Here is a 15,166-nt window from a genome sequence, read left to right as displayed (position 1 = left end):
CATGAATATAGAGTTGGGCATTAGGCTCATTATCATGGCTTTCAACTTTAAATCTGATGACCTTAAACATAATTAGCCTTTGTCATCGGTATAGAGTCAGGACAGGCTGTACATCCCTAAAATTGATATTTGACAGCTCCAAAAATGGAAACTTGACATGTAAGTATAGAAAAAATACAGGTCTACAATTTTAACATGGTTGTCTATATAATTGTAAGACTAGTTGGGGAGGATCTGAAATATCTATGTAAATAACATGTTACAATAATATTATAATTACTGAAAAAGTTATTAAGGCCTGCATTTGTAAGGTATTGAGATGTGTCAATACCTGAAGTACTGGAAATCTGAAAGTGCAGATGATATGTACATACACATGTATTTCTATGTTTGCAGGAACAACTGTTGTATGAGAAGGAAGGATTGAATGTTAAGAAAATCAAATGGACAGATAACTCTGACTGTATTGGTAATATATATTGTTTTTATATGTTTTGTATATTTTCCTGAATCTTTAACAAAAAAATTATTTAGCATGGTTCACATCGTAGGTCATTGACCTTATGTATTCAAACCAAAGGTCATTTAATCAGTTTTCCCTAGAGTTTTCATATTTTAAAGAAAGGCAACCTTTTGATTTTGTTTAATGACTTGATTGACATTTGATTTTGGCAGTTTCAAAGCTTGGTTTTACCCTTGAAGTTGTAAAACTATTCAACTACTTTTTTTTCAACAGAGTTGATTGAACAAAAGGCTAAGGGTATATTTGATCTGTTAGATGAGGAAAGTAAATTACCCACACCTAAACCTGACCATTTCACCATGGAGGTCCATAACAGAAACAAGGAACATTTCAGGCTCAGTGTAAGTATGTTAGAAGGACATCACCTGTTATGATGACATTAATTAAGGTCATAACAAACTCTGACCGTCATTTGTTCATATAAGATAATAATAGAATTTAATTCCAGATGGTTTCCAAACCCACTTTTAACCAGTTGGTATCAATCTTACTATTTTGATAATAAATGTATATCAGATCCCTTTGATTCATTTAATTAAACTGAACATAGAGAGGCTATTTGAGATTAATTGTATACATGTGTTGGTTAGTGAATCTTTTTATCATACATGTAAGATCAAAATAAATTTCACAGTACAGACATCAGGTAATATATTGTCATGAGCAAATTGGGCCACAAGTGCAAATGTAACAGCTGGTGTTCACATATATCAGTTAATCATACAAAATAAGCAAAAATTAAATCTGTAGTGGTTTTAATCACTTTGACTATTTTTTGCTGTGTAATATGCATTCTTCCTGACATCAAAGCCGGACAACACATTATTAATTTATTCTATAACTATAAGTTTTAGGGATGACAATGAGTAACCGGTTAACTGAGTACTGGATCAAACGTCTGAGTATTGCATAACAAAATTGATATTCGATTACTCAGGAAAAATATATAATTTCTATTTTTTTGCGATTTAGAAAGATTAGTGTTTCCAATTAGTTCAGAAATTTGCAGATGCACACGTATCACCATCAAGACCAGTTAAATGCAATCAAAACATCCTTGCAGAGGTGCGAAAATGATATCATAAATTTAACGAGGTGATCAACAGTGGATTAAACACCTGTGATGCTTATGTCATTCGGCCTCTTATAATATTTAAATTCCTTAAGTTGTGCATTAATCAAAATGTTGTAAAATATAATGTTGTTGATTTAATTTGTATTAACTTGTTTATTTGTTACCTCCCTTGCAGTTTATTTCTAATACAATTTCTATGAATTTAAATAGAAACAAAAGTAGCATGTAGATGGTGTTGATATTGTGTGATAAACTTTGAAGATCATTGGAAATCATCCTCGTAACCAAGATTGGTAATAATGACCGACTACTTGAGTTATTAGTTCTGGTATTTGTTGCCAACCCTAATAATTTTGGTGTTTTAGTCATTATAAACTATATTTCAGATTCCGAGAAAATCAAAGCTGAAGTCTCACCGTGATGTACGTGATGATGAGGGATTCCTCATCCGCCATTTTGCTGGTGCCGTCTGTTACCATACTGTAAGTAGACAAAACATGTGGTCATTCTGTTTAATATTTATGATCAATTTTTATTTTGACATAATGGCAATTTTGACGTTTTCATTCATTTATGAAATGCATTCATGCAATCAGATAAAGTTTGACTACAGGTACATTATGTAAGGTGATTTCACTGTTGTTATATTTGTTTGATCTACCAAGAAACTAGAATAAGAGATGTATTTTGAGATAGTTTAAGGTTTATTGTTGTAAATGGTTTATTGTTGTAAATATTAATGTTGCTCTTTTACAAAGACGATATTTAGATGATTTGAAATATTTCTTTTATTACTTTATTTATACATTTACTGCAGCATGCCAGCTTATTATGATATTTTTGTCTATAACCAAACTCACACAATATTTTATTAATTATAGGCACAGTTTATTGAGAAGAACAATGACGCTCTGCACGCCTCCCTTGAGTTCCTGTTTAGAGAGAGTAACAACAAGTTGTTGAAACAGATGTTTGAAGCTGTTGAAGTGTCCACCGGCAAACTGAACTTTATCAGTGTCGGTAGTAAGTTCCGCTCACAGCTCGTTGTTCTCATGGAAAAACTCAAAGCTACTGTAAGCTCCTTTAACTGTCTTTCTAAAATAGACAGCTTTGGAAAAAGTTGTCATGGAAATTATTTCAGTTGTAAAAAATTAAGTTCAAAATATTTTTTATAGTGTTTTTGTCTTGAAATTTTATCTGGAGAGTACACAAACTATTGGAATGAGATGATGAAGTGCTCTCTTATTATAATTGTGAACAATGAAAACCTTTAAAACTAAACATTTTTTGTGAAACCTAGAAGAAAATAACAGGAAATATTTTTTCTCAAAAAGAATGTGTAATATATTAAAAAAAAAACGATAACATTTTTTTTTTTTGCTTCTACATGTATATGTGTAAACAGATTAATTATTTAAATACAGGGAACAAACTTTGTACGTTGTATCAAGCCTAACAGTAAGATGGCTGATCACTTGGCCGAGGGAGCATCTATTCTTAGTCAGCTGGAATGTGCAGGTATTTAGTTTTCATGTTTTGTTGAGAATATGTAAAACTTGAACCAGTATATTAGTTTAACCCTGATTGTTATATTAGTTTGGAGCCTATTGAAACCAGTATTTTCTCCTGGACAAACTAGTAATACTGTCATATGAGACAAACATGGTGGTACCTAAATGCTCAAACCCAGGATCTGGCTGTTAATTGGTAGACACCGCTAAGTTATTACTACCTCAGCTATAGAGGTAGACATCCTGATAAATGCACTGTAACCTCCCTAATTCAGTTCTACTTCCTTTTAACAGTCTTCAAGTTTTTAGCTCACCTTGCACAAAGTGCAGGTGAGCTTTTAGGATGGCCAACCAAATGGCGTCCGTCGTCTGTCGTCCGTCCACATTTTAAATATTCTAAGGACATCTTCTATGATACCGCAAGGCCAATGTTAATGAAACTTGGCAGGAATACTCTTTGTATGAAGCTCTATCAAGATTGTTCAAAGAATTCCATTTCATGCAGAACTCTGGTTGCCATGGCAACCGAAAGAAAAATCTTTAAATATCTTCTTTTAAAGAACCGTAAGAGCTAGAGCTTAGATATTTGGCATGAAACATCTTCTAATGAGTGTCTACCAAGTTTGTTCAAATAAAAGCCCTAGGGTCAAAATTGGCCCCGCCCCAGGGGGTCATTGATTTTCCCTATATGCATATAGTAAAAACTTAAAAAATCTTCTTTTAAAGAACCGTAAGAGCTAGAGCTTAGATATTTGGCATGAAACATCTTCTAGTGAATGTCTACCAAGTTTGTTCAAATAAAAGCCCTGGGGTCAAAATTGGCCCCGTCCCAGGGGGTCATAGATTTTCCCTATATGCATATAGTAAAAACTTAAAAAATCTTCTTTTAAAGAACCCAAAGAGCTAGAGCTAAGATATTTAGCATGAAACATCTTCTAATGAGTGTCTACCAAGTTTGTTCAAATAAAAGCCCTGGGGTCAAAATTGGCCCCGCCCCAGGGGGTCATTGATTTTCCCTATATGCATATAGTAAAAACTTAAAAAATCTTCTTTTAAAGAACTCAAAGAGCTAGAGCTAAGATATTTAGCATGAAATATGTTCTAATGGGTGTCTACCAAGTATGTTCAAATAAAAGCCCTGGGGTCAAAACTGGCCCGCCCCGGGGGTTATTGATTTTCCTTATATGTGTATAGCAAAAACTTAAAAATCTTCTTTGAAAAAACCCAAATAGCTTGAGTTTAGATATTATACATGAAACATTTTTAAGTAAATATCTACAAAGTTTGTTCAAATAAAAGCCCGGGGGTCAAAACTGGCCCTGCCCCAGGGGTGTCATTGTTTTTAACTATATGTGTATAGTAAAAACTTAAAAAATCTTCTTTTAAAAAACCCAATGAGCTAGAACTTAGATGTTTAGCATGAAACATCTACTGGTTCCTATTTTTAGATTATTAGTAAATTTATTGTAAATTCATTTATTATAAGATCTGCATTTTCTTGTGTTTATGTGATATTTCTGTTTGACTCTATTTGTGATATATGGAATATGGAAAGTCTTCTCTATATAACTGTACAGTATTAAAGTATTAAGATTGTCTTTTCAGGAATGAATGCTGTGTTAGATCTTATGCAGCAAGGTTTCCCATCAAGGACACAGTTTTCTGAGCTGTACAACATGTATAAGAAATACTTACCCCCAGATCTTGCACGTCTCGATCCTAGACTCTTCTGCAAGGTAATGATATCATTTGAATTACAGAAATGTGGTAAAATATCAGGATAAAGGAAAGATCCCAAACAAGCACTGAAAATTTTCAAGATTACATGAAAAGTCTGTTCATGAGGGATAATGTAGAAGTGCCCCCTAACACCATCTTTCAATCTTCAACACAATGTGCTGAAATCAATGATTTGGAAGGACCAAAGAAATAAAACAACACTGGCTGTTGTTATACAGTTGGAAAGGCACTGTTGGACATCAATAGTGTTCATATGATTTAAAAAAAATATATATATATTTTTATAGTGTTAGTTGGAATATGTGGCAATTTGCATAGATTAAATTGATCAGGTGTATGTGTCCTTGGCAAGATGTACGTTCAGAAATCATCCAACCATAAATTGAATAAATTTGATCTCTGAAAATACATTTTCAAATTGTTGAAAATGGATCTTTTTCAATAAATTGAACAGTAGAGAGTATCTGCTTATGTTTCTAAGATAAAAGTGTAAGATTATAAAAACTTGATCGGTATTTGTTGAGTTCTTGGTTGATAATAATTATAAAATTATTCTTATATTATTACAGGCTCTGTTTAAAGCACTTGGTTTGAATGAGAATGATTTCAAGTTTGGTTTGACAAAGGTGTTCTTTAGACCAGGAAAGTTTGCCGAGTTTGACCAGATTATGAAAAGTGACCCGGAGAATTTGGCCGCCCTCATTGCCAAGGTGCGACGCTGGCTTCTCTGTTCTAGATGGAAGAAAGCACAGTGGTGTACACTGTCAGTCATTAAACGTAAGTCTTTCCCAGTCCTCATAAACATCTTTCTAATAAATTAACTGAAGCATTCAAGTGTAAAGAATATTATCGCTAATTTTTGAATTTCTGTTTTTTATTGTTTTTTACTATAAATGCAAGATTTGATGTCAGTACCTGCTGAGTTATAGTCTTGGATTGCTGTCCTGTAAGTTTCTTGAGAGATCTCAATATTCAAAATTATTCAAGCATCTAAAAGTAAAAAAGGTATAAGTTTCTGAATGTTTTTGTTTGAATGAATAGTAATGTCAGTGGCAGATTTCCTACCAAACTTTCTGTATGTTGATGTATCATGTTGACTGTTCATTAAAAGTTACTCAACTTGCTAGAATTTTGTCATGTCATACAATCTTGTGTCAGAATGTATGTTCAAGTGTTATACTAGTTGAAGTTTAATGTGTGTTTCAGTAAAGAACAAGATGTATGTTGTTGTACTAGTTAAAGTTTAATGTGTGTTTCAGTAAAGAACAAGATAATATGGAGAAAGGAGAGATTGGTGACCATACAGAAATCAATCAGAATGTGGACCATTGCCAGGAAGTTCAAACCTAAGTAAGTTTGTTTTAGAAACACATTTATCATAATAGTTAAGTTATCATGCTAATGCTGTGACCATAAATATGCAAATTTTGATACCACTTTACAAGAAAATGGTGAAAAGTACAATGAATTAGCTTGTATTATTTAGTGAGACTGTAAATGTGTTATAAAGTCATATTACAAGTGCTTTATCATGTCACTCTAAATTTGAACCTGACAAGTCTGTTTACAATTTCATATATATATGAATTGAATTGATTGTTTTATTGTTAAACCCACTTCCCATCATGTTATTCTATTTGTAAATTAGATATGAGGCCATAACAAAGGTGAAGGCCACAATGAATCAGTTAACCTTGATGAATGACATTGTATCTAAGATGAAGAAGGATAAAGAATCTGCGACAGCCAAGGTCAAGGAGATTGAATCAGCACTAACTGGTCTCATCCAGAAAATCAGGGTAGGTTTCCCCAGTTACTTTTATAGCAGAAATGGCGCTTGTTAACTTACATAAATCTAGTGGTGTTTAGTGTTAACAGACATTTATTACCAAGAAAGAACAAAGTTTGCATACCTTTTTGCTCCTCAGTGCTCTGGACCAGAGACCTATAGTGAGTATTAAATACTTTCATGTATGAAAGTTATTGAGGTGAAGTTGACAAATATTGGTGTTTGTATTCAGGCACTCATGCTTAAAATAGTACTCATTCAAAAGTAATAGTGCTATTTGAAGTTTTTATTGCTGTACTTATAAAAGCCACATAAAAATGAAGATATTTTGTTTACTATAGACAACTGACATGACCAGAGAGCAGATGAACAATGCTCACCAGGATCTGATAAATAAGATGAACCGTAACCTTGACGACCTGAAAAATCAACTAGAACAACAGAAGGTGAAGGAGGAACAAGAACGTCTGAGAAAAATACAGGAAGAAATGGAGAGAGAAAGAAAGAGGAAGGAAGAAGAAGAGAGAAAGAGGAAACAGGAGGAAGAAGACAGAAAACTGTAAGAATTTGAAACTTGATGTCAAAATGATTAAATACATTATCCAACAGTATTAGACCAGTCTACATGTATAAGCAGATTGGTCTGGTTTGATACTGATACAGGGACAAATCATCATTGTCTCCAGCAATTGATTAGTTCTGTTATATGTAGAAAATTTCTTTGTTTCTTGATTTAAAACACCGAAGTACCTTAAAATAAAATTTTAGTAAATATCTAATAAATCTGGTGATGATAAAAAATATGCAGAAAACTCAATTGTACAGCTTTTGACATCATTTTAGTATATACATGTGTATCTGTTATAGCTTAACACCCTTAAAACAATTTAAAGAGTCATGTAACATATCTTAGTCTGTTTTGTTATCATGTAAAAACCATTTATAATGTTTTCGTAAACATTAGCTTGTAAGAAACATTTCTTACGGTTTTGTATACATGTAGCCTGTAAGAAACATTCTTTATGGTTTTGTTTACATTTGTTTTAAAGGAAAGCAGAGATGGAAGCAAAAAGAAAGAAGGAGGAAGAAGAGAGAAAGAAGAGAGAAGCAGAGGAAAAGAAACAACAGGTAAAATTATATTGATAATGTGTTGATAAATTTCTGCTGCAATTACATGTAGAAATATGGTATAATATTTACTGGAACATTATAATTTTGTAGGATATAACTCTATCTGCAACTGAACAAATAAAACTTATGAACTAAATGATTACTCAAAACTCGGATATTTAACTAGAATATATTTTATAAACAGGCAATCTTGGATGCCCAGAAAGAAAAGGAACGACAAGAACAAGCAGAGAGACAGGCTATCATTGAACAGGAGCGTCGTGACAGAGAGATTGCTCTACGTCTAGCAGCTGAAGATCAAAACCAAGTAGAGGACGTTACTCTACCACCTCTTGTTAGGTACATTGTTGATTATATGTAGTTGTATATAAGACTTCCTTTACTTTTAGTCTTTGGTGTTGTTGCTTTCTAATCTGTTTATACATTAAGATGTCTGGTTCATACTGATATACAAATAATGGGACTTAATGAAAATTATGAATGCTTGAAATTTTAATTGCTGAATAATAAATGTACATGTGGATTTTTTCCTTTAGGATTTAAAATTCAAAAGGTTGTTGAACGTTACATTATTGAAACAATATAATTTTACTGTTGATAAGTTATTTAAAAATAGTTCATAAGATATAGCTTAATATGTTTTAACATTTGAAGATAATTAGCAATGTTTATTTAGTACTATTAAAGTGAACAAATTTTCCATAAGTTAACAAGATGAACATAGTCAACATAGATACAAAAATTCATACAATATAATATGTTAAGATACTGACATATGTTACTATCTTATATAAACACAGTGCATATTAAATTTAGACTTCAAGGCATCCATCCTTCACCCTAGTAAATGACTTAACAATTGTTCTGATTGTTATGATTAGCTTATAGGAATGACATTTATGACACAACAACTTTCAAAATGTTTTTTGTGCCCCCACTTTAGGGGGGCCATTTAGATTTACCTTTGTTCGTCTGTCCTTCCGTCTGTTCTCATTTTGTGTCGCACATAGCTCAAACAGTATTTGACCTAGAGTCATGAAACTTTACAGGAATGTTGCTCAGCATGTGAAGTTGTGCACCTTGGTATTTTCTTGTGGCTATATTTAGTATTTTTAGAGTTATTGCCCTTGACTAAGTAAAAATTTACAATTTTCAACTTGTGTCGCACGTAACTCAGAAAATATTTGACCTAGAGTCTGGAATGTTGCTCAGCATGTGAAGTTGTGCACCTGGGGTTTCGCTTATGGATTTATTTTGTTTTGTCAGAGTATTGCCCTTGACTTAATAAAATTTTTTCAATTTTAAACTTGTGTCGCACGTAGCTCAAAAAGTATTTGACCTAGGGTCATGAAACTTTACAGGAATGTTGATCAGCATGTGTAGTTGTGCACCTGGGTATTTTCGTTTAGATTTATTTAGTATTTGTAGAGTTATTGTCCTTGACTTAGTAAAAATTTGCAATTTTCAACTTGTGTGACATGAAGCTCAAAAGTATTTGACACAGGGTCATGAAACTTTACAGGAATGTTGATCAGCATGTGAAGTTTTAAATCTGTGAATTGATATGTTTTGTCAGAGTAATTGTCCTTGACTAACTAAGTGAAAATTTTCAATTTTCAATATTACCTCAAAATATATTTAACCTACAGTCATCAAACTTAACAGGAATGTTGATCAGCATATGTAGTTGTGCACCTTGGATTTTGCTTGTGGATTTATCCAGTATTTGTAGAGTTATTGCCTTTGACTTAGTAAAAACTGTTTCATTATGTTGTGTTATTTGTTCCTTGAGTGCATGAGGTAGAATCAATCAATTTTGCAGGAATAATGATCAACATTACTGTGAAGCTATGCACCTGGGATTTTGCATTTGGATTTTTTTCAGTTTTGTTAGAGTTATTGCCCTTGACTTAGTGTAAATTTGCAATTTTCAGGCATAGCTCAAAAAGTATTTGACCTGTGACTTGAAAGTTTACAAGAATGTTGGTCAGCATGTGAAATTATGCACTTTGGGGTCCACTTGTGGATTTATTCAGTATTTGTAAATTTCTTGCCCTTTACTAAGTAAACTATTTTTAGTTTACACCTTGTGGCACATGTAGCCTAAAATATTTGACATAGAGTCATAAGTTTGTCAAAACAGTGGAGTGTGGGGGCACCCGTGTCCTATGGACACATTTCTAGTTTTGTATAAAAATGGTTTAAGATATCATTCTCAAATTTCACAAAAAGGAATAGTAATGTGTCATATATATAATTTAGTGATAAATTACCTTGTATGGTAGTGATGTATAATAATGTTTAATTTAGTGGTGAATTACCTAAGTCTGGTAGTGGAACTAATCTGGCTGCAGCAGGTGGTAAAAACAATCCCTGGGTGATTGACAACACTGTCAGGTGATAAAGCATGACCCGCATCGTCCTTTAGCACTAAAACCCCAAAACATAAACATATTTTATGAACATTTATATATATGTTTACACACTTGTCACTCTTTATGTTACAGTGAAATAAAGACAAAATGTCCGGCATGGCTTAACAGTAACAATACATGTGTCATAGTTGATTCTTATGTACCTATGCCAGTAATATACAGAATAGACAGGTCTTACTAATTTAATGTATACAAAATTTATGCCCTGTTTTAAAGTACTTAATTTGATGAAGTTTCTTCATTATGTCTATATATTTTTATAAATAAATATCTCCCAAGTATTTTCATACATTTAAAGTTTGATCTGAAATAAGTGTATCCTTTATGGTTTTTAGCTCGACTTTTCTATGAAAAGGGGAGCTATCCTACTCGCCCCGGCGTCGGCGTCGGCGTTGGCGTCACACCTTGGTTAAGTTTTTCGTACCACCCCACTTTATTTCAGAAGTATTACAAGTATGGCTTTGAAACTTACCATACTTGTTCACCATCATAACCTCCATCTACAGACAAGAGTACATAACTCTGTCAAGGTTTTTGACAGAATTATGGCCCTTTTTTGACTTAGAAAGTGTATTGAGCTTGGTTAAGTTTTTTGTACCACCTCACTTTATTTCAAAACCATTGGAGGTATTGCTTTGAAACTGACCATACTTGTTTACCATCACGACCTTCATCAACAGACAAGAGGACATAACTCTGTCAAGGTTTTTGACAGAATTATGCCCCTTTTTGACTTAGAAAATACAATGAATATGGGTAAAATCCACTTATTGCCTTAACCCTTTGAGATATTGCTTTGAAACTTTTAATGCTATTTCACATCATTACCCCCATCTGTACGCAAGAGAAGGTAACTCTGTCAAGGATTTGTTTTAAAAATTAAGGCCTTTTATCGACTTAGAATCTTGGTTAAGTTTTTAGTACCAGTCCACTTTTTGACTGAACTGTTTGAGATATTAATTTGAAAGTTGGAATACTTGTTTACAATCATGATTCCCAAACATGTCCAGGAGAAGGTAATTCTGTCAAAGATTTTATTTGAATTATGGCCCTTAACTGTCAATGTTTTGTATTATAGGCAAGCACTAAAAAACTTAAAAAAATCTAAAAAAATTCATTCCTATCCACTTGTTCACTTTACCAAAAATTATGTCATATAAACATTGCTGTAATATTCAAGGGTATCAAACAACTAGTTCACTTTAAAAATACAGAGATTCTTGTATTGCCTTTTACTGCAAAAACTTTTTTTATTGGCAAGCAATAAAAAAGTCGAGCGCGCTGTCTTACGGACAGCTCTTGTTATTTGCTCTATGAGCCATTGAAATAATAAAGATATAAGGAATTTGTTTCACATTTGTCCACTATATATAACACACTTGTGCCCTTGTAAGTTATGTATTTATTTACTGCCATTATTATGAAATACTTCACTGGTATATAGAATACTCCTCAAACCTCTCCTGACACTTACCTTACACTGATTTCTATAAGTTATAATATAATAAAGTTAGTACATTGTGTACCCTCAATATCCCTGTCCTGCCTGAATAGATGTGTCCAGCTGTTGGAGATATCTAGATGAAAGTTAAAGTTAGTCAGCTAACAGTATAGAACCTGGTCAGACTCGCTTGCCTGGCTCTATGTAAAATTACCTGAGGTTCCAGCAGGGAAAGGGTTAAACTACCAACCAAATAAACCTGCTCTAGAAAAAATGTCATCTCAGGAAAAACACTTTCAATAAAAAAAAAATTATCCAACAAAAGTTCCCTTGTTTTATATGCTTTTCTCCCTTAGTTACCCAATTTTACAGCAGTTTAGTGATGGAACAGAGAAAAAGATATCAGAATGGTTTCAGTTGTTAGTGACAATAATAAGTGTTGTTTATTTTATAGTTTTGCAAGTGTTTATTTTACTTCATAAATGGTGATTATCTTCTTCTTTATTTGTACAAGAATGACACAATCACAGTACTGTATGATATAAAAATGTTGATGAATTTATTTTCTAGATGATTGAATGGCATGTTATTAGCAATGCTTGATATAATTGTTGTTGTTATAGTACTTTTAACTTGTTCTACCAAATATGAATAATGTGCTTTAAACATAGAACTGTACATACACCATAAGGAATTCAATATTAAGATACTTTAACATTTTAGCCACCAGTATTGAGTGTGGTCAGACAGTCTCTGGTGCACAGGTTGGTCTGTATATAAATACAATGTACAGAGTAACCTGTATATCAGAGACTGATGACACAAGTTATTACTACCACTAGCATTCAAACTGTTACTATGAATATGGTTAATGTATTAACAATATTCTTTAGTTTTGTTACTTATAACACTTACTGAATATTGTTTAAATGATTATGTTACTGATCTTATTGAATCAACAAGCATATTACTTCACACATACAAATTAAATGTATAGTCATTGTAAGAGATAATTATAGAAAAATTGTTATTCAAGTAGTTACATGGTGTATTTTAAACAATTACAATTAGTGATAATTGTCTGTAATGAGATAAAAAAATATTTGATGCAATATAAAAGCTAAGAACGAAAAGTCAGGGACTGCTATTTTCCTTTTGCTGGTCAGACTTTATTAGTGCACAGATTGACTAAAGCATTAAATATCTTTACTTATTTACAAAGAGTCGTCTTGTTATTTTAAACAGGTCTGAAGCTGTGATGGCCCAGCGTGCAGCCATGGCTGGTCAGAAACATGATCTATCAAAATGGAAATACGCAGAGCTCAGAGATGCTATCAACACTTCATGTGGTAAGCATACAGCCCCCGTTTGCTTTATCATTTGTGATTGTAGTTTATTCCTACACTTTCTCTTCTATCAATCAGAAACTGATTTGACAAATTATTGACATTGTACAATAACTGTGATATTGTATTTTTACAGACATGGATCTATTGGATGCCTGTCGTTTTGAGTTTCATAGACGACTCAAGGTTTACCATGCCTGGAAATCCAAGAACAAGAAACAAGGTGGTAAAACTGATGACAAACAGAGAGCACCCACTCAAGTTGTCAAAGAAGGTAAATTAACAGTGTTTTTCAAAAATTTCAATTGTCATGTTTTCAAAGTTGTTTGTTATAAAGCTGTTGAAATGTTTAGTATCTTGATAAAAAAGGACCTTACAAAAAAGGATAAATTTTTTAGAAAACAGTTGTTGCATATTCTGTTCATTTGGATAAATATCATAATCACTTGTAGCTAAAAGTCTGTCCAGAAGCAAGTGGACATCAACGTAGTTAATACTGTATTTGTACTACGTTTTGCAAATTATAGCTTAACACCCTTTCAAGTATTCACATCAATGTTTAGAGACATAAAAGCTAACTTAGATTACATTTTTGTGGGGAATTTCACAGCCAGTATTTATCAACATTTTAAATCTGAAATTGAGCCTTTGTAACTTAAAAAAGTTAGAAATATTCTCTTATTTCATATATTGATTCATCATAGCATAATGTATTTGAAATAAGGTTTTCAGAGCTAACTATAACTCATATATGTTAGAAAGTTATCCTGCTATTTTATTGAAGGTCAGTGGTTCTACTCAGGTGTGCCGCCTTGCATTGTACCTGAAATAATGCAGAGTGGAAGACATCCTGGGACTATTAATGACTTCCATTACTTTAAGAGCAAAATTCGAGTATGATGTTATCTAACCTTGTAAAATCATATTTATATTGAATTGCATTTAACGGGAACACTGACTGTCAAACCACAGCATCAACATTAACATAAATAAAAAACATTTTCTCATATTAATTTTGTGTTATCTAGTTTTGTAAGAAGTTAAACTGAATGACAGGTAGATTCTACTGTATTTGTTTACATTGACAACTGTCCGTTTCTTAGAAAAAGGGGCGACAACCAAGATTAGCACCGGATGTCTATACGCCGTTTTTTCCGGCATAGTTACTTGAATATGCGACTGAGGCCCTCGAATTCAATAAATTTCAATATAACAAGAGCGCATGACTCTTCGGCAAACAGGCGAAATCGTCATTTTTTGTTTGTTTGTTTACTCGGCCCTGTATGTATTGCGCATAGGTGAAACCGGGCTATAACAAGAGCGCGTGACTATGTTAACACATGGTTTTGGTCCCGTTATAACATGGGCAAAAGAGGCAAAAATTGCCGATTTTATGCTATAATGTATTTTATATACTCATTTAAAAAGTTAAAAGTAGTTGAACATTTCATATTGTATGAAGTGCATTTATAATATTAAGGCATTTAGACTGATAAATTTATGATAGTTTGATAGGAATAGGTATAGATTTTCTTGACCTTTATCTCCAGGTGTTGATGACCTAAACATGTGTGAGCTAAGTGTAGAAGAAACTGGCTTGTCAAAGAAGAAAGGAGCTGAAATCCTCGGCCGAGAGTTCGAGCAGGAATGGAACAAGTGCGGGGGCTCGGATTACTTACGGAAAAATGCCAACAAGATTTCATCAAAATTTCTACAAAAGAGGCTGGGTATAGCAAAGTAAATATAGGCATAAAAATTTAAACAGATGGTTGTTACATAAATATTATAGGACTTTATCTATTTATCTGTTATTTAGACACTTGTTGATATATGTGAAGACAGGTTGTATTTCTTCTTGTTTCTTTTTGAAAGTTTACATTTTGTGAAGTGAAATGTAGTGCATTTGTTTTGTGTTGTAGAAATTTTTTTTGTATATTGTAGCCTATTTGTTTATTTTAGAAAAGAAAGGGAAGATAGAAAAGGAAACTAAGTCACAAAATTTCAGGTGTACTTATGTCACATAATGTTTGTTGTTATGTTAGTGTTTATCGGGACCTTAAACTTACTTGACAGTTTATGTTGAAATTTATTATACAATATGTTATCATGTATAAATATGATTGTGGAGACAGATAATTATTGTGTTAGCTTTAGGAATTAGGGATTATCTAGAAG

General features: G+C 32.6%; 1 protein-coding gene across 1 annotated transcript in view; it reads left to right on the top strand.

The window, feature by feature from the left end:
* Positions 1-14,728, top strand: part of LOC132713024 (unconventional myosin-VI-like) — a gene marked incomplete at its 3' end in the record, with an annotated part of 45,274 nt that extends 30,546 nt beyond the window's left edge. Inside the window, exons 14-29 of the mRNA XM_060695466.1 lie at positions 397-469; positions 737-864; positions 1,985-2,080; positions 2,480-2,671; positions 3,023-3,116; positions 4,715-4,845; positions 5,419-5,626; positions 6,109-6,199; positions 6,498-6,648; positions 6,980-7,197; positions 7,688-7,766; positions 7,954-8,108; positions 10,080-10,166; positions 12,891-12,994; positions 13,128-13,343; positions 14,542-14,728. Coding sequence (XP_060551449.1) covers positions 397-469; positions 737-864; positions 1,985-2,080; positions 2,480-2,671; positions 3,023-3,116; positions 4,715-4,845; positions 5,419-5,626; positions 6,109-6,199; positions 6,498-6,648; positions 6,980-7,197; positions 7,688-7,766; positions 7,954-8,108; positions 10,080-10,166; positions 12,891-12,994; positions 13,128-13,343; positions 14,542-14,728 — 2,210 coding nt within the window. The remainder of the gene's footprint in view (positions 1-396; positions 470-736; positions 865-1,984; positions 2,081-2,479; positions 2,672-3,022; positions 3,117-4,714; positions 4,846-5,418; positions 5,627-6,108; positions 6,200-6,497; positions 6,649-6,979; positions 7,198-7,687; positions 7,767-7,953; positions 8,109-10,079; positions 10,167-12,890; positions 12,995-13,127; positions 13,344-14,541) is intronic.
* Positions 14,729-15,166: the final 438 nt, after the last annotated feature.

Source organism: Ruditapes philippinarum, unplaced genomic scaffold (genome assembly GCF_026571515.1).
Source record: "Ruditapes philippinarum isolate M1 unplaced genomic scaffold, ASM2657151v2 ctg1367_1_1_1_1, whole genome shotgun sequence".
NCBI lineage: Eukaryota > Metazoa > Mollusca > Bivalvia > Venerida > Veneridae > Ruditapes > Ruditapes philippinarum.
This window is presented reverse-complemented; position numbering and strand designations above follow the sequence as displayed.